General features: G+C 38.3%; 1 protein-coding gene across 2 annotated transcripts in view; it reads right to left on the minus strand.

Moving 5' to 3' along the window:
• Positions 1–1,558: 1,558 nt before the first annotated feature.
• ZNF804A (zinc finger protein 804A) overlaps positions 1,559–20,947 on the minus strand; it is a 146,921-nt gene continuing 127,532 nt past the window's right edge. Inside the window, exons 3-5 of one of the 2 annotated variants that reach the window (XR_004777191.2) lie at positions 10,135–10,265; positions 3,993–7,424; positions 1,559–2,697 (exon numbers count right to left, since the gene is read on the minus strand). Coding sequence is in view for 1 of the 2 variants with exons in the window: in XM_035536852.1 (XP_035392745.1) it covers positions 4,124–7,424; positions 10,135–10,265 (3,432 nt within the window). In the remaining variant the exon portion in view is untranslated. Of the gene's footprint in view, positions 2,698–3,295; positions 7,425–10,134; positions 10,266–20,947 lie in introns of those variants that run through there. The other variant, XM_035536852.1, reaches the window with a different exon arrangement.

A 20,947-nucleotide genomic window follows, 5' to 3' on the forward strand; every position in this document is an offset into this window, starting at 1 on the left:
TGGAAAATAAACTCAAGAGAAAAAATATAGCCATGTTGTAAACTATATATTGTATAAGGAGCATATTATCACATACAGCACATATTAAAGACAAATGGATGTTTAAAGCAGTCTGAAGACCACGTCTAAATTAGTTTTCTTGAGTGTAAAATGTTCACGGACCAATAAGTTAACATTGCAAGTAAAGACAACAAATTGCTTCATAATGATTTCATTATTGTTTGATTACAACAAATGATAAAAGCAATCATTCTTACTCAGTAACATTTTGTAAAAGGTATTTCTTTTACTAACGTTTGTCACCAGCGGTTCTATGTACATGAATACTTATCACTCACTTCTGTAGAATCTTAAACCTTTTTCTTTCTCCCAAGCAGTTAAAAGCTTGCATATTTCCTAGTTTGAAAATGAAACCAACTGAACAATTTGATTCTTTTGCTCTTCATAGGTATTGGCATCATTAGAAAACTTCCGTGTACTTACAGACAAGACAAAGGTGTCTGACTACTCCAGATTGCCCATAACAATAAGAGACAATGATGATTCTTAATGCCTGAAAGATCCTATAGGACATTAGTCTATGGCTCATGTTACCTGAAAAATGGTATGGCTCCAAGAAGGTCATAGCCTGGGCAGACTGCAACTTTCCAAGGACAAAGATACACTTCTCATCTCAGCAGAACAGATTAACTTCTCAATCATTTCTCTGCAGAGCTGTTCTGCAAAATCACTTAACAATATCTATAACCTAATTTAGGGTCATCATTACAGTCTGAAGATTTAATTCCTGCGATTCAGTTGGATTAAAGGAATAGTATCACTTTTACTGTTTACATTAGGAACACAATCCAGTAATTCTCTAAACTGGCAAACTGGTCAGGAACATAGACACAGAAGAACTCCTAGATTTGTGAAAATTGGAAAATTCCAAAGTAAATTAATTAAGCAAGTTTGGTGGAATTTATTTAGAATGATAAGATTCAATTATTTAGCATTTGAAATAATGTTTACTTACAAATTAGACTGTCAAGTCATGGAATAAAAACACACATTCGATTTAAATACCAGATAAACTCTAAAAAAGAACTACCTTTATATAACTTACTAAAAGTTATATACTTAATAATAAAACAGAAACTCAAAAGAATATTTTATTATGTCATTTAATTTAGCGTGGTCAATTTTAAACTTATCTTGTGATTTATTTTTATATTGTTTTTACTCTTACATATGAAGTCACATATACAAACAGTTCTAGCACTAAAGGCAATACCATGTTAGAAAATTACTACATTTGATGGTTATTAGTCTTTTATTCTCAGTAGTTTATACACTAATGAAAAGCAATTACAGTAGATAAATAATTGTGCAATGTTGTAAAATTGTTTAACAACTTAAAATAGAATTAATTTAATTTAAATTGTAGAAAAAAAAAAAGTAAAATCCAAAGTTGTTTGAACATATTTAAAAACTAAAAATACTTCTAAAGTAATAAATGGGATTTTTTCAATGAACATTACAGCTGAAAATTTGAAATTTGTCAATCTCCTGCTAGATAAAAATGGATAAAATGGATATGGATCACGTATAACCACAATTGTCCTATTATTTCTTTTTTTCAAGTCTATAGTATTAGATCATTTTCTTTGACAAGACATTGGGATCCAGGAGAAAGAACATGTATGCTGACTCCTGCCAAGGAGTGCAGAAATACAAAAGCCAGCGCAAGCCAGCTAAGGTAGGAGGCTGAGTGGCAAGCACACACCTTCAGGTTTCAAATACAGGTTCCAGTGCTTGAGCAACATGGCTTACACACAGGCGTGGGACACCTGCCTGCTACAGGAGGTAGTGGAGACATACAGATTGAGCAGGCATATTCTTGACATAAAGAAGCAGGATAAAGTCACTTAAAATGCGTTGTACAGGTACCAGATAAATAGAAATGGGCATTCACTTGAAATTACAAGCTAGAGAAAATATACCCTCTTTATGCCATTATACGGATAGATGCTCAACAACGTCCTGCTCCCTGCCAGTCTCAGGCAGGGGTTATGAGAAGCAGCCCATGACCAAACCATTCATCTATTCTTTCTCATCGACTTTTTATTAATGTAGTTTAGCCCTTTGTAATGACATGACAAGGAAAGCTCACATCCATTGAGTATCCAACACAGTTGAAAAGATGTTTGCTACAGTTTTAACACAATATTATACTAAGACTTGCAATATTGATATAGGTAAGTTCTAATGCTATAGGTGCAGAAAATAATAACCAGCTACATATCTTTCAGGATATAATATTACTTTTCAAATGGATAATGCATGTAACTATTAATATGCAATGTATATTAATAATCTTCCAAAATTACTATTCCTTCAGTTCAACTGTATATAATTCTATTATCATATATAAAAAAGTGAAAAGAAGTAATTAATTTGAAAGCTAGCCCCTACCTTTTATTATGGAGGATCTACTTCTAGCACTAAAGGTCATGGTGCAAATTCTTAGTTTCACTCATGTGGCTAGACTTCATTTTAACTCATACAGCTAGCTCTGCCTCACTTCTGGTTTTATTTTAGGCCATCACAGGTGTGGGCCTGATATATCTTGTATTAAAGCAAATGAGAAGATTTCACTGGCTGAAGTCAGGTGAGGTTCAACAGCAATAAAAAGGTTGCAGAGGTAGGGAGAAGTCTCTGAAATACAGTTAGAAATAATGGCAGTATGTTATTATTATTTCTAGACTATGTAATTTATCCATTTCTAATACCAAAATGCTGCAGGTAATAGGGGAGTGAAATGAGGTAAGAATCTGAATCACACCCTGGTGGGACTCTGAGTTCCCCATGGGAAGTTCCTCTTGACCTCCCTTGCATGCTCACACATTCTTACTAGTTTTCACATGTTGCACAAGCAGCAAGGACCTTCATTCTGACAGATCTGTCCCCCACTGAGGTAAACATAAGATGTGTGTAATCAGAGAAAGCCTGGAAGTATGAGGCTGACTCTTCTGATCAGAGACCCACCTTAAGGTGGGCAGACAGTGCACTCCATCTAACGGGGGACAGAGAGCAGGCTTCCTGTGCAGTGAAGCTATGCTGCCTACCGCAAAGACGACTACTGCATTTGAACTCAGTCAGACTAAGTCTCAATGTGGGTTTCACAGAGCAAAACGGGCAGGGCTGCCTCTAAGCATGTGCTTGTGTGGATGTGCAAAAAGTAGATATGAAAAATGGAGATCTGCTGAAGGCTTGATGGAAATAAGGCCCCCCTATGCTGTACATTTTCACTATAAGGAATATTCCCCTGTAAGGCAAACCGCTGTTGATCTATTCTCTTTTTTTCTTCTACCACTGATGTTATTTTTGTTACATAGTCTTTTCGTGGTTTAGTAGAAAAGGGATTAGCTCAAACAGTCAGCAGTTTGTGCACATACTACAAGAAGGCAAAATTTGTCACAGTGACATCAAACTGCTAACACAAACAGATCTGTTACCCTTTCTCTCTTGCTCAGTTAGACAGCTGCCCTCAAGGTATTAGCCTCTGAGCCTCCGTGATAAATCACTGAAGTATAGGAAACATGATTATCCCAGCACAGCAGGGGTAGAGGATGTTATTCAAATGCAGAACATAGAGCAATGACATCCAGGAGGCTTATAATGAAAGATTTTTGATATACTTAAGTAGTTAACAAAAATTTATTGCAAGAGATAGTTTGTCACTAGATTTACAGTTTCAGAGAACATAGTACAAAACATAGTGCATCAGCTTTGTCTAAACATTAAATAGGTGCAAATACACAAGGATAAAAAAACAGAAAGTGAATACTTTAAAACAGAAGTTATAGAACTATAAATATATTATATACATTATACATATTCTAAGACATGAGCTTCACTTATGTATATATAGTTCATATTAGTATCAGACTATTCAGTGCTTTATAGTATAGGTCTGAACTTTACATGGATGTTTGCATCATTATACTTACAGTAAATGTTTCCCAATGAAAGAGGAATTTCGACCAGTTTATTTCACAGAACCATTCTGCAAAGCTGAGGGCTTGACAGGAACCACAAGTCTGTTTATCTGAAGGCTCCTTTCCCACTCCGAGAACCTGTCCTAGAAGAGGGGCTGCAGCGGAAGGACAGCCGGATGCGGGGACAGCAGGGAGGGGAACACGGCATGTGGCAGCGGTGAGAACGCCAGCTGGGTCGGGTGCAGGACCGAGGGCGGCACCAGCGGCAAATGCGGTGGAGCGACAAAAGCCGCGTGGCCTCCTGGACAAAGCCTAGGTCCTACCGGCAGATGAGGTAAAGGCGCTCTGGACAGAGCCGGGACCTGCGAGAGGAACTGCTGGTGGGGCTGGAGGACCTTAAACGTACTGGCGGCGGCGGCAGCGGCTGCGTGCTGCTGCAGGACAGTGTGATGGATGGTGGTAACAGAGGTAGAACACAGCGGTGGCTGCAACGGTAGGGGCTGCAATGGAGAGCTGGGGGGCTGGATGGCTGGGGGAGGAAAGGTAAACTTCACTTTGTTGGCCAGCATGTTTTGCTGCATGAGCTGCTGATACGCCTCGGATGGGAGGTCTTTGAATTTTTCGTGGTTATCTGGAGGGAATATCAACGTCTGGTCAGGCAGGGTGAAGGGGGCTATTAACTGCTCAGTAGTTAAAAAGGTGTGACTGTTTATATGTGCTTCTTTGAATGGCAAAGGTGGTGGGCTGTCAAATATGCCAGAATTACACTGTACCCATTCATTGGTCACCTCATTTATCTTCTCACATGGCAGAGACTCGGCCAATTCATAATGGCAAACATATGATTTAGGAGGAGCTTGTTCCAAAGGTCTAGTGGCAGGTGGAGCTTTATAATGAGCTTGATTTTCATGACTGTTTACATTTTCGTTTTTCTTTTCATCCTCCAGAATGTCCTGTGTGTTTGCAGATGCGGGGGCACCACACTCAGCAGCAGAAGCAGCAGAATGTGTGACAGCTTCTGAAGGTGCACCTGGAGTGCTCTCTGGTGCCACACAATCTGTCAGCGTGTCTTTTTCCAACAAATGTGAACTATACATTTGTAGGGCTGACTTGTTTTCCTCCAGTTGCATTGTTTCATCTGTAACTTTTGCATGATCAGCTTTGGGATCCACATTAGTTTCCTCCATGTTGTCTCGAGTCAAGAATTCTCCCAAAACATTTAATGTGGAATTTGCAGAGTTTTCTTTAGAAGGCCTGGAGGTCTCACTTCTTGTATTCCTGTCAATGCATACATGTTTGATTCTAGTTTTCCTCCTTCTGTGTTTACATTTTTCTTTGTGATGCATACCTGAAGTGCTTGTTTGCCTTACATATCCTTCTTCTAAAAATGTCTGTCCATACGAGCTTTCATCTGAAGAACAGGAATAGGTATGCTGTCTCCGCTTCCTGTGGGATTTTTCCGGTTCATCTGTCAGAAAGTTGTAACTTCTCTTTACGGAGTGATTTTGACTCATACTCTTTGCCTCACTGCAGGGACCTAAACATTTATGCTCTGGGCTACAGACCAGTCTCCTGACTTTCCAACTACAGCACATTTTAGAGCACATGCAGTTGTGCCTCCTAGAAGTTTGAGACAGATGCTTTAATTGTCTCCGAGAGCTTGCTTTTCTCTTTCTGTGCAGTAGTCTACAACCACTGCGTTGGTCCCTAGTTTTTGCATTCCAAATGTCACACGAGCCTCTGTCCCCATGTATGTGATCTGATGTAGACGTGCTTCTTTTATGACCATTGTCAAGGCCAGCTTTTTGATGTGACTGCTGTACCTCATCCATAGCTAACCAAATATTCCCTGCATCATATCTACATTTCTCTGGGTTATTTTGGAGGTGCAGATACTTATTTTCATCTCTGTGACTAATTTCCTTTTCAGTCACTGAGGAAATCTCCATTTCTACAAATGTTGCTTCCCCAGAAGGATGATGATGATGACAATGACATAATTTTCTTCTCCTTTTTCGTTTTCTACTTCTGTGAAGCCATTTTTCATGACTTTCTTTGATCCGAACTTTGTTATATTTCTCATCTATCACAGTGCTTTGTCTTAAGTGGTTTCTTGAAATGTGATACTTTTCTAATTTTCTAATCCTGAATGACTCACCCAAGGACACTTTATTTTGAATTTTTGCAAGATCACAATTCCTGATGTGGGAAACATCACTTATAAGGGGTATTGTGTAGTCACACACATTTTTATCCACTTCCGTTTCATGATCACCACACTCTGAAGTAGGTTTATTTGTAAAATCTGAGACTGAGCTATGGTTGGATTCAGTTGTGAGTTGTAAATGAGGTATGCTTGGCTGATGCTTGCGCTTTTCTTGGTTGTCACTCACTTTTGACAACTTGAAGTCAAAATATAAAGGATTACAGCTATAAGAAATTGACGGATCTGTACTTGTGTAAATTAACATTTCTGATGGCCACTGAAGAACATTTGTTCCATGTTTGCTAAGAACAGGAACAAATGGTTCACAAGATCGCTTGCGCGTGTCCAGCTTGCTTTGGGGGGCTCTACTACCATCTTCAGAATGTGATGGAACTAATGGATCTGCCTCCAGATTCTTTATTTCAGTTTCAACTGTGACTTCACTGTTCCCATCTTTACCATTTTCCTCTACAATGTTCTGAAGGGTTAGACAATCCTCCACCACAGTCTGAGTGATAGTTCCATTTCCCAGCAGTTCACAACTGCTGCAGCCCAGGGGTATGTTATGAGTACTGTCCACAACTGTGGACAGTGTTTGACTTGGTACATCTGCTGTATTTCCATCAGTACTGCAGCCATCCATGTCAGAAGACATTAGTTGCTTTGAATGGGAAACAGCAGGAATTAATACAGGACTCTCTAGCTCTCTACTTTCTTCACTAGCCAGCTCTTTTGAATCCTGAGTTTTGGGAGCTTCTGCTGTGTCAGTGCATTTTTCCACCACTGGGTGGAAACAGCTATTTTTCTCCTCGGGGCACAGGACTATTTCTGCCGCTGATGGAGACTGAAGACTACAGACTCCTGGAATAAATCTACTTCTTCTGCTAAATCCATGTTCTGTGGATGTTTCATCATTATATTCATAGAAAACGGCAGCTGAAGACTCCAGTTTGACTGCTGCTTTCTTAGGAAAAGCAAAAGAGAACCCAACTCGTTGCCCTTGAGCTCCTTGAACTTGATCTCCAAATTTGTTAGTGTCAGATTTATTACTACACACATTTTCAGGAGTGGAAGAAATAACTGAAGTAGCATCTTTGCAGTTCTGCACATCGTTTATTAATGTACAGCTGAAATCCTGTTTGTTGGCAGAATCTATGGCAGCATTTTGTGGGATATCATTGGAATTATCTTGCACAGTCACTGTAGTGGATTTGAACATGGGGCCACTTCCAGGAGCACTAGGAAGATAAACAAAACTCAGAGTAAGAACCATTCGGAGAAACGCAGACATAAACATGGTGTTATACTGGTATCTAAAAGATTTTTAACCAAAGAGGAAGAATCTACGGAGATATAGATTTAGAATGTGAAAAAAAAAAAAGAAAAAAAAAGTCATATTTTATAATAAAATTTGTATAAACAATCAGAGTAAATATTGTGTCCACAGTTCCTTCATGTGAGGTTATCAAAGGGCTACTGTTCTTATAAAGTAGCTCACTTTTCCTAGACGTACTGGCTGGCCTAATAAAAGACTGTATATTTCCCTAGAAGTCTTGCTTCTCCTCCCAGTAGGACATCACAGTTACAATACTATTACTACAAATAGCAGAGGTTTTAAATTCCTTTGTGCTTCAAAATATATTAAAACAGAGAACACCTCATAGATCACTTCCCTCTTAGTCATGATCCTAGTGACTGCTTCTCAACCCACAGGCAATCACCCAGCAGTTTCTTTTCCTATTTGTGTTCACAGACCTGTCGCAATCTCAGCAATTTCTTTCATGGAAAAATAATATCAGGGAAAGTGTTTCAGCTGACAGTAGTGCAATAAGTGATTCATCCCTCTTGAGAAAAAATTTATCACTGTCTACTTCTGTTCTTCATCTCATGTCCTCTTCCCATCTGTTCTATTTGACTTAATAGGAAGCAAAGAGAAGAGCAAAAACTGCTTAAGCTGCCAGTTTTCTGCGATTCACAGGAACTGTTCAACACAAGGAGAAATGGACCTTACATTACAATATTTTTTTTATATTTAATTTTTTTCTTTTAAACAAATTGTTCTGTTTTACAGTGCAGAGCAATACTACATGCTTGGTCACTGGAAAAACTTACAAACATGATTTAGGACCCCAAGAAGTGCTGAGTTCAAGAATGACAAATGGAATCTATTGGGTCTAGAAATCAGGGGCATTCTTATGAAAATTCCTGCCCTGTCCAGTTCTTCATAAATTGAATATATATGTATATGTATATATATACACATACACACACACACATAAAAACCCTTTCTCTAACAGAATAAAATGGTGATTTCTTCGTAGTGATTTGGTTTGGAAGGGACCTTAAACACCATCTACTTCCAACCCCCCTGCCAGGGGCAGAGACAACTCCCATCAGCTCAGGATTCTCACAAAGCCCCATCCAGCCTGGCCTTGAGCACTTTCAGGGACGGGGCATCCACAGCTTCTCTGGGCAACCTGTTCCAGTGCCTCACTACTTTCATAATAAAGGATTTCTTCCTAATATCTAATCTAAATCTACCCTCTTTTAGTTTAAAACCATTAGTCCTTGTCGTATCACTACATTCCCTGACAAAGAGTCCCTCTCCTGCTTTCTTGTAGGCCCCCTTTAGATACTCTTGTACAAAACCAACCTAGAAAATACTAGTTAAATTCTGTGTGTCTGTTTATATCATACCTCTAAGGACACAAAATAGTAGCATACAGCAGTTATTAATAGAGAAAGCTCAGAGAAATTCTCCTTCAGGAACTAAGACAACATTGAAAAAAATAAAGAAGAAGCCCCACAAAATCTGTGCTTCACTAACATGGAAAAGGGGGAGCCATGAGTTTCTTTTTCCTTTTTCTTCTTTAATATGCCAAATTCATATTTTGAGTATGCTTAAGGGGAACAATATGTAAAGCTGGGAACAAAAAAATGGTGGTCCTCAAGTATTAATTTGAAAATTTAAAACACTGATGAAAGAAAAAGAGTTTCCACGTGACTTACCATAAAAAGATTTAATAAAATAAAATAAATTAGATGAGACACTGCTCATGTTAAACAGACTTCAGAATTTTCATGTCATGTCCACCTGCTTAGACTCTGTGAACTCTGTGTCAGCATGCTGCCCACCATACAAACAAATAGAGGAAGAGACTATCACTGAACAAGAACTACAAGTCATATGATTTGACTTCTCTGTTAGTTAATCTGGTGAGATGAAGCCTGGGTGAAAAGAAAACATTTGCATTTCAGCATTTGTTTTTTTCCCCCGAGATTCCATGGAGAAAGGTCAAGTTGGAACATATATTTTCAGTATCATAAATGTGTCATATTTAAGTAAGAACAAAGTCGCAGCCAGCAATCTTAATATTAATTTCAATAGTATGTCTAGATTCAGTAGCAAAATGTATGATTAGCAAGGAGTCACTTTTGCAGTGAGAAGTAAACATTCCATTGAGCTGAGGAAAAGGAGCACTTACCTTTCAATATAAAAAAAATTATCCAGTTATTGAGATTTAAGAATAGATTTCTGGATGCTTTCCCAGGCAAGCAGTTTGAAAACTAAATCACAGAGATCTGTTATACCCTAGAACAACACTGTATTCCTCACCTCATCAATGGAGTAGTGTCAGCCTTCAAATGCATGACCTAGTTCACTAAGCTTTCAACCAATGTGCCTGGTTTTATGAAAAATATATGAAACATCTTTTTTTAAACTAAAAATACTTGTCATTTTAGCTCCACTGGAAAAGCAATGTTAAACATTCATTTTTTCACAGTGTGAATCAAATTACCGTACACATACTGCTTCTGAAATGCCATAAAAATGAGTGTGCTGCGCTCCAGCTGAGGGATTCCAACAGACTTGTGTCCCAGAGCATCAGCAAATAGGTGAAGGATTATTTTAAGGTATTCTTTGTGTTTCAGCAGCCATGTACTTACCACGCTGTCTCTTTCCTTAGCTCAGCTAACTTGTGCAAACGTTGAAGGGCTTTTTCCTGTTTCCTTTCATCTTTTCTTGACTTCGATGCTACATTTCGAGCAAATTCCCTCTGCTTCAGTTCCTTGAGTCTCTGCAAGAAATAGTCGAATACACATAAAAACAACCCCAGGAATGATTAACATTTATAATGATAGTTATTTTCTGGTAAGCACTCATACTGAGATTGATTTTCCAACCTAACGAAAGTGATCCATTCAATATATTTCAAATTTACATTTCAAATGAATAACCAAAATACATGGAGACACTAAAGAGAGGTTATCTGGTGCAGAGATAACCTAGATAATTTTACTGTAATTTTTGTGATTAACATAGACCAGCCTCATTAGAGCTAGACACTGTTCACCCAGAATCAGATTTTGACCCCTTTACTCTTACTGCTGAAAGTGATCAGGACGTCTTGGTATTAGGAGTGCTAAAGCTAACTGGACTTCATTCAGGCTGTCAGTAGGGTCTCACTCCAAGCAGTGCCTTTTTTCAGTTTGCATTCACTAAATATTTTTAGCCCTACATCTTTCTTCCAATGAATCCGACAATAAAATTCCCACTGGCAGCAAGCATGTAACAATTAGAATAGTGAATAGGGAGAATTGTGTTAAAGGAATCTTTACACAATGTTGGATGCCAAAGGTGCATTTTGTGCCTATGTGGAGTGTTGTGGACACAAACAGTTCTCCTTTTGCACCAGCACTGCCACGTAAATATCATTTTATAGCTCTGAGCCTCTCATCAGCCTAATCAAGTCATTTGTTCAGCATATACAAGTTGTGGTGCAGAAGAACCATTTACAATTTTAAAGTAATTAAATTATTCTGCTTGATTGTAACAAGCAGGTTTCAATGTGTAAGACAGATGAGTCTGGCAGGAGTTTCATTTGCACAGCCTTTGTGCTGGACTGTGTGCTTGTCTCTTCTGGAACTATTTGTTCTGAGTTTCCCTTCTGTCAGATGCCCTGTCAAATAAATGCCCCCTTTTCCAGTTCAGAAGGGCAATGAGCATGACTGTTCTTAGCATAATAGGAACTACTTACACGACATGTTTTTTTTTTTTCTTACAGCTAATACCTCTGTCTTTTGTATGAAGGGCTTTAACAATCTATAAGAATTATAGCTAGATGAGATCTGAGGCCTTTATTCACCAAATAGGTACATATAAGTGGAACTTTTCTTGGTTATAGAAGACAGAATATGTACCTGGCACAAGCTGGTTTGAGGCCTGATTAGGCAGTTTCCAAAAATATTATTTCCTGTATATAAAAGGTTACCCAAGTACAAAAATGTGTCTCCATTCTTGAATACTATAGTTATTTTCCATTTGTCTTTATAAAGCCATCTACTAAATTATCATCACCTGTATTTCCTTACTGAACTTAGTCATGCTAATGATAACAAGCAGTGCACTTACGCTGCACTGTGTTTGTATTCTGTCAGGTTTTGCTTGTATTATGGAAATGAAAATAAGATATTACCCAGTTATCCATAAATGTCACTAGTCCACACATTCTGAGCACCACACCAGTCAAAAATTGTTCAAAGTAAATGGGAACAAGTAAAAAAAGCGTGCCTTATTCTTAAAAAGCATCTTTTTCTTAAAATGTTTGTCTTTCCATAAGGCAGGACTATTCGCTAATGCTAACTTCAATGATTAGTTTAATTCCTGTTATTTTTGTTTACTTCCGCGGATCAGTAAGCAAATAATTAGCAGGCAGTCATACAGTATTTAAACATGATTCCCTCATATACTGTCCTCTGCTTATGAACCAGCTCAAAATGTGCAAGTCCTGGCAAGTACAGAGTTCAACAGTCCACAATGAATAATTAAGTTAGATCTCTCCAAAAGGACTAAATGCCTTCATCTCTGTCATGATGCACGGCACAGCAAGAGCACTCATTTTGGTACCAACTGACTGAAAGTCTGACCCTGCTTCTTGGTCTTGCCATGCAACAGGGCTTGCTTGCACATGGGCACGAGCTGGATTCCTGTAACAAATCTAACTGCAAAACTGTGCCTGGAGCAGAACTTTTGCACCTCCTTCTACCAAACCCAGCTGGGAGTTGATGCACAGCCATTTAATCATGTCCAGCTGAGTCCAGAAGAAAAGGAAGACTTCACTAGCCCCTATGTATGAGACGATGAAACCAAACATGGGAACACCACATGAAGTGCAAAACCCTGTGCACTTCTGCATGGATGAAACTGAGGTGCATGAGAACACCACATGAGGTGCAGGCCCAGGTGAGTCTGCAGAGGAATCCAGCTTGGGTGTCTGCAGATGTGCAGTGGAAGATACCCACATAAAACTGCAGAAACCCTAAGTTTGGTTGTCCAGAGGGACACCATTTCTGTTTACTTCACCCATGTCTCCATTTCCCAATTTATCACAAGGCAGGTTTTTTTTTTTTTTAGTATTCCACCCTTCAAAAAGCTTAAACCAAGTTCCCTAATTCTTTCCTGCATTATAAAAGGAACAACAAACAGAGATCCTGCTGCAGGAGTCAAGTGCTTGAAGACCTCTGCGGATCAAAGCCTGGAAGCCTGTCTAAAGCAAGACACATTAATGCATTAAGTGCACTTCTTATTACAAGCCTTCTGACACCCTGCAAAGTGTTTTATTTTTTTCTTCTCTCTCTCTCTCTTTTTTTTTTTTTAACTGAAGATTTAAGCACTTGCAACAGCACTTCAAAAGTAATAGGTTTTTACAACATAGAGAAGACATTAATTTTAAAAAAATACGCTCAGGACAGTGAAAGCATGTTAAGGCTGAATAGTGAAATACAATGTAGCTGAACACTATGATAACAAGTGATAAGATGAGGAAATAAAAAACAAAACCAGCCTCAAATAAAACACTTGAAACCTGTAATTCTACATTATCAGAACTGACTCCAAAGAAGGGGAAATCATACCATTCATCAGAACTGATATATGGTCTCTCAGTAGCCTCAATATCCCCCACAAAAAGCAGACATTCTGCCCACCCCAAAATCATCAGCTAGCAACTGCTTATTCAGAGAGGCTGTCACAACCTGCCCCTGCAAAGCTTAGCTCACCAGGCTAGGAACAACTTTAATAGGGCCAAGAACCTGTGGGAACAGTTTTTCTAATAGCAGGAGTCAGGGGATTTCGGGACAGTGCAGTTCAGATATGATTATGTTAATTTGCTTTTGACCTTAGATTAACAATTAAATTATGTGGACTTTTACGAGGCTGAAAATATGTAGACCATAAATTCATTTTCTGATCAATGGAAGTATAAATTGCAGAATTTAACAGTCATGACATCAAATTTTGCTTTCTTATTGTATTTTTATTTTATATAAAATCAGGAAAAATGACCTTATGGCCAGCAGCCATTGAATCAACTCTCTAGCATTTATAGTATTGTTAGCTCCCTCCTCCCCTTCAAACTACTTTCCCCATAATATGGGGGCTACGTATTGGTTACTCAGTGTGCCATGGAAGGGGCACAAAAGTGGCATTTGGATTTATTTAAAATAAATGAAATATTTTTCCCTTTAAATCTGTATACATTATACAACATTTTTAATTGTTAATAATTTTTAAACTTGTATTCATTAAAAAAAAAGTCTGCAGATCAATGCAAGGATTAAATAAGGGTATTTCTTAGCTCCTTGTGATTATTCTAGAAGCTGCACATATTCCCCTTTCTCTATATAGTACATGACTGCTCTACAAATACTCCCTGTTAACAGACATGGTTTTTCATTTCTTTATATGAATTATAGTATGACAAAGAGTGACAATATACTCATTAGATTAGCACTTGTCACACCAAAGCAGATTAGTATCCTTTTGCAAAAAGGGTTCAGTTTAATCAATTACAAATAATACCTGAATAGATCAAAGCTCTTGTAACACCTGTAAACACTCAACTGGGGAATGAAAACTGCATTTAAAACACAAGAAACTGTTTTTCAAGCTGTAAAATAGACAGTCTTCATTCTGCCTTCAGTGGTGGTTTGTGTGGGCACATATTTTGCTGTTCTGCAAGTGGAGACACCTTCGCTTTACACAGCAGGACAGATTAGCACCTCTTTACTTGTGTTGCTGTCTGTAATTCTACATACTCTTCATGACCATCTCTCATATTAGTAAAAAGAAGAATTCTTCCTTTTGGAAAGATTGCAGGAACATTTAGAGCTCCCAGAAAATACTAAAATACAAGAACTTACACTATTAGTGCCACAAGCCTTCCCTCGCAGAAGTTAAACAAGGCAAGTTATTTCAACAGAAAGGAGAAACATTAAGGTTCCTCAATGAAATGGGTAATTCAACCACTGCAATAAGAAGACTAAGGAAGAAATTAAAAGACAATCCATTTGTTTTCATTCTACCACCATAAAATTAATTGCTATAATATGTTCCTGAAATAGAAGAGGAACAAAGGGGAGTTTTAACAGCAGCCTACAGCTACTTGGAGGGGAGTTACAAAGCAGATGAAGACTCTTCTTAATAATTGCTGGGAAGACCTCCTTGCCAGAAAAACCAAACCAAACCAAACAAGCATGTTTTCTCATGATCCTGTGCTGGTGAACAGTTGGTGAACAATGAATTCCTTCTAACGAATGTTTTCATGGTTTCTATCTTCCTATGCAGAGAGATATCTCATTCTCCCACTCTATCAATGTATGAACCGCAGTTGCCACTTGGTTTTTCAGAGGCCTTTAATAAATCCCATTGGTCTATTGCTGGCTTATGAATAACTCAGTTTGCTGCAAGTTAGATGCTAGTTCTAATTGTCTCTGCCTATGGCTGTATGTACCTCCCCTTAGGCTGCAAAATTTAAACCCTGTCTTAAAAATTAGGAGCTCCACAAATTTACAACAGAATCCCATTTTATATGGTCAAATATTAAGTCTTCCATATGACAATGAACATTCATATTGTGAATAATCCCTTTCCTCTTTTACTTCTGCCACAAATTGCAGCCATATCCTCCTGACAGTCTTTTAATAGTAGAAGAAATCTAAAACATGCTGATATAGATATATGTAGGATTTTAAAATAACAAGTCCTTGGAGTCCACAATATTGCTGCTTCTGCTGGGGAAGAGGAAGAGAAGATTACAGAAGAAAAGTGGGTAGAAATGGCAGGAATGGTCCTTTCTAACAGCCATATAATTAAAGCACTCAAGTAGCACTAAATAGCAAGCTCCAAGGAAGTTACCAACCTTAGTTATTCTGTCAGTCCAGTTTTTTGAGTAAGAGTGGATTAACTTGTCCTTCACTACTGATGTTCTGATGCTAGCATAACGTATATGTTACTGAGGGAACAGGTTTTTGATTATAAATAACATTTTATACTCTTTCTGATTTGGTGTATTTTTATTAATTTTAAATGCACATGATGTAATGCAAATTTACATAGATGTAACTTGCTTCTCAGGACACTGAAGCAATACGCAGTGGTCATGTTTGTTGTGGAGTGTGCAAAAAAGATTTGTTGAACTAGCTTTTTCATTCAGATCCTACAAACATAATATATATTAAATATTATTTATACGTATTACTATACAACTGAAAATTCACATTGGCCTTTCTACATTTGTGACACATCTATTTTTTACTGAAAGGAACTGCTAGACTTTAATGCAGAGAATAGGAATAAATTGAATAAAACAGGACTGAAGTTATTTTAGCATGAAATATATTTAGGTTTTGAGACTAATTCATACTCACCTTTCTTGCGTTCAGTTAGATTTTCCTAAGTTCACGCATATAAATAAATTAAATAAATAAATTAAATGAGCTTAAAATGAAAACCAAAACCAAATGAAAATGTAACTGTTTTCAAAACTATGAGGAAAATCAGAACAATCAATATTTTGTACCCTTGCACACCTAATATACATGAAAGCTAGTTATCTTTCATGAAAATCTTACTTATTGCTCTTGGTTAGGTAACTGTAAAAGATAAACCATGGAGCAATAGAAGGAAAAAAGTAATCATCCTGTCCTTGCTCTCCACTCTTTTTAACGCTTTTCCTTCGGAAATTATCAGCAAGAACCAAACACACACTTCATTAGTACATGATTAATGCCCTTCCAGCATAGTAAGTCTCATGCTTAATTTGACATCGTTCTGGTGCCTGTGTGTCTTCTGCTCCCTTACAGTGCTCCCTCCTGCAAGATTCAGATAGCATCCTGGCTCACACCAGAACAGGGCTCCAAGACTTTGACAAATAACAGGCTCTGGACTCTAAAGTAAAATTTTTGTTGCTTTTGTTTCTGAGATAACTATGTTTTCCAAAGTTGACTAAATGGCCCCAGTGTAGCCATTGTGCAAAAACATTGTTAGAAACGTGCAGAATTGCTGAGTGCTGCACACTGAATATTTCCCTATGATCGTTAGGAACCATGTCTGTAAGAACAGCCTGCTCTTACTGCAAGCATTAGGATATTTTTTTGTTAGTTTCAGCAAAAATCACCAGAATACCTCATAAATATTACGGCCAAGACCAAAGAAAGCATCATAAAACCACAGAATTAGCATCTTGCCTATCAAATTAATGTTACGAGGTAATGAAAAGAACATAAAGCTGACACACGTTTGTACATCTGGAAAGTGATTACATATGCTAGTCCATAATTTAAAAGTATTTATTTTAATGTCTCTAGGCCCAGTTCTGCTTCTCTTGAAGTCAATAGAAAAACTCCTGCTGAGCTCAGGGAGAGCAGCCTTTAAATTCTGCATGGCAATTTTCAGCAATGCTTAAGGGAGCTTCTTCAGTCACCAAAATTAAAGAGAAGATAGGTGCACGTCAGTTCTCTTTTTAATGATCACTTGACCTATACACCCACTTCTGCACCATTTAGGACTCTAATTAAAAACAAACAACATACATAAAGTTTTAAGTCCTGTTAAGACATGGTTACACTAGCAATGCTAGAGAAAAGGGCAGTGCTGTAGAGAAAGGGCTTCAACATGCAGGCTGCTCTGAGCGTGGGGCTGCCCTCGGACACAACAGCTTGTCTTTGCTTCTTCTGCATGACAGCTGGAGTGACATCCTGCACCGCACAGGTCGCTTCATACAGCATGTGTCACTTTCTAGCCCCACACCACTATCCCCCACCTTCCTTTCACTCCAGAAGGGTAACGTAAGTATCCACGCTAATCTTTCTGAGCATATATTAATATCTTCAGGCTTGACAGTTCTGCTGCAGCCCAAATATTGATTCAGCAAGGCACTGCCTCCTGATATTTTCAGGCAGACACTGCTACAAAACGTACTAAATGTTGAGGACTGCTCTGTTCTCTGGCCATTTACAGCTTCCCACACATAAAAAACAGGAGCTCTACAACATCCCATTTAAACTCCATCTGTAAAGCTTTAAGCTTTTGGAAATCTCTCCCCTTTGAACACCATTCATGTTCTAAAAATCATTTCACAGGAGCCATGGCTTTCTTGCACAGAACTCCCTTTAGAGAAAGGTCACGTCTACCTCTTTGGAAAGGAAATATTGGATTTCCCTTTAAAATCACTTTCTAGGCAGTGACGATAAAGCTACAAAACGGATGGCTCCATGCAATGCAAAGGTGTTGATGGCTCAGCCTTTAAAGCTGTCTTTCGCTCATTTTGGAGATCCTTCTGCTGTCTATTGCATAAATAACTTACTTGGCAGTTCTGAGTTGAAACTTCACCCAAGAATTCTTCACTCCAGTGTCCTCCAATGCCTATCAGTGGCTACTGTTATTAACCGCCTTTGTACCTTGGACAAAATTATTCACTGCGTGTCCAGCACTGAAGCTCTCTGTCTCTTGTAGGCTCATGCTGCTGTTCTGATTCTTTCTCCTTCCTTACACAAAACCCTTTCTAAAAGTACATTAAAATTGCAAGCAGAAATGTTGAGATTATATTTTCTGCTTTCAGCCTCTTTGGTCAAAATGGTCAGTGACATTTTAGGAAAGATTGCCACTGAGACTGAAGTGAGCCTACCATTTCTTAAATCTTTCCAGTCTTTACATGTGCACAATGACTGAAAATGAGGAAGTCATATTTACAGCCAGGTCATTTAAAAGATAGTTCCTTTAATCCTTGAAGGATACCCTAATAACAGTGATGGGCTGAAGTAGATACGTGAATTCCCTCAAAGTGAGCTCTTTATTTTAATTCTCCCTGTCAGAGCTAAAACACAATAACTTTCTTATACTGGTTTTGTATTGGATCACTGAACCATTCAAAGCCTCTGTGCACAAATTGCTTCTCATCAGCAGGATGTGGTCCTTGCCAGAAATTACCCCAAGACCATGACAAGCTTCTTCAAAGAACATATAAATCTGAGCAATGAAAACAGAGGAGAACAGGTCTTTGCAAATTTGACACGTCTCACAGCCACAGGTAACTGGTACCGACCAAATTTAAGTTACCCTTAAGACAACTGTTAATACCATTCATTCAGATTCCTCTAAGAGAAATACAAGATTAAAGAAAAAATATTAGACACAAAGACTGCATCTAATGTAATTTAGCTTATGCTTTCCTTTTCAACCATCTAAATGAAATGTGTTGTAACATAACTTTGATAACATACCAGTGACGTGGCTGTAAATAGTAGATATTGGTAGCAAGTGGTTACGAGAGCACCGCCTGGTTACAAGAGCACACATCTGTATTTATGTGTGTCTTCTAGTGCATCACTGCTTTTGCAGAGTGAAATATTAATAACTGCAGAGCAAGGATGTATCTGTCACTACCTCATGCTTAAGTATTACCGAAGTTACCAGTAAATTACAGCCTAGAGGCTGCTGAAGGAAAACAGCACTATAATAGAGGGCCCCAAAAGTACAAGCAGAAGATCATAGCAGAGGCCTTGAAAGTGCAAGCACAGGATGACACCAGAGTCCCAGGGCTATAAACAACTTGCCAGTGTTCAACTACTGCTTGCTAAAGGAACGCAGCTTCAGAATATGGGTCAAACTGGGTTTAGGGATAAAAAGAGAGTGACAAAGTATCCAACATATGTGAAACAATCTCTCTATATATCAAAGCTGACTAATATATAATTATGAGCCACTGAAGACAGAGCAAATAAACAAATATCTCTGTTTGTAAACACATAAAAATGATCCCCAAACAAAACTCAGGGTGTGGATACACAAGACATTCACTTCGCCCTCTTCCTGGCTAAAAGGAGGAAGAAACCCCCAATGTCATCATCATACCCCCACATGAAGAACTCATGATGCTGACAGCATGTAATGATGCTCCCCTTTCTACTTCAGGAGCACCGGAGAAGGACTGTAACACTGCAAAGTTTTTGTGTATCTGTGTCATTACCGGCAATGAGCTGTTCTAATTGGATAATTTGGACTGTAAGTGCCAGTATCATTGCAATTGGCCTAATAATAATTCCTTCATTAGGCTAATACTTGAGCTAAACTAACAACAAACCCTTGGCTTTGCACGGAGGATGCATTTTTTCCCCCCACGTACCGGCAGAAGGTGTTTGGTTGGGGTCCCCCCCTCGAGGACTGGCTGCTATCAGCAAGGATGAACAAGGGGCAGGACTGAGAGCCAGCACAGCAGGTCAAGTTTGCTGGGTTACTGCATCCAGAAGCAATTCAGGGCAATGTTTCCTCGCCTAAATCGGATATCAACCTTCCAGGAGATAATTTGCTCTTGATTAAGAAGCACTAGGAAATTAATAAAAACAATAATTAGCTAATGAAGCGCAGCTCGTTACTGAAAGGAAATGTACCCAAATCTCAGTCCGCATTCTTAAAGGCAGAAGGCAATTTCTAGAGAAACCTGGTGATACCTTTTTTTTTTTTTTTTTTATTAACCTTTTCATTCCTCTAACCACAGTCAGGATAGAAATACATCCACTCTTACTACACAGGTTCTGATTAACAGTTGAGCATCATGCTAGGAATAAAACACAAAGCAGCATCTACAGCACTCAACTATGAAATCTGCACCGCTACATGTTCAGGCTTTGAAGAAAAGAAGAAAAAGAAACACAAAGGAAGTTATCTGTCTGACATGAAAAAACAGGTGCAATTAACCAGGTGGACCTTCTGTATATCTCTGCAGAAGACAGATTTAAAGTGTCTAAACTCAGTGTGAAGGTATTTCTGGATAAAACACTGCCACAGAAAATGGAAAATGAGCAGAAGCTTTATCATTTCAAGGTCAACATTACGATATGTGTAGGGGGGGTAAAAAAAAAAAAAAAAAAAGTGCTTTGCACTCTTTCCCCACCAGTAGACAAAAACAAACAACACACAAACAAGCAAAAGTACTTTTCAACAAAGAACTGTCAGTGACAGCTATGAAAACCGTCCGTTCTTCTTAATAGATCAGAAAAAATAATCTTATTCTGAGAACTCTCCCAGCTCTGCAAACAAACCTCTTACCGTGCTCAAGCTCTACACAAGCATTACCACAGCACTCTGCAGACTATTTCTGCAGCAGTCTTACACTCAGGAGTCAAAACAAGTATCTTCGGTGATATTTAATTTGGCACCTCTTGCCTAGTGGTGAATTGTCATATTTTTTCTGTTTTTTTCTAAGGGCATTTTTAATGAAGAACATAGGAAAACATTTCCACAAATTTGGTGTCAAATTTCTTTACATATTTCTTTTCCAATGGAGAAGAGGACAAAAAACAAAACAAAACAAAAAACAACCTTCTCTATTCAAAACAGAGAAGCAAATCATGACATTTCCTTCTATTCCAGCAGAAATCTGGCTTCTTTCTGCTCAAGGTATCTCCCATGGAAAACTAAATA

This window comes from Cygnus atratus, chromosome 6, assembly GCF_013377495.2.
Source record: "Cygnus atratus isolate AKBS03 ecotype Queensland, Australia chromosome 6, CAtr_DNAZoo_HiC_assembly, whole genome shotgun sequence".
Taxonomy (NCBI): domain Eukaryota; kingdom Metazoa; phylum Chordata; class Aves; order Anseriformes; family Anatidae; genus Cygnus; species Cygnus atratus.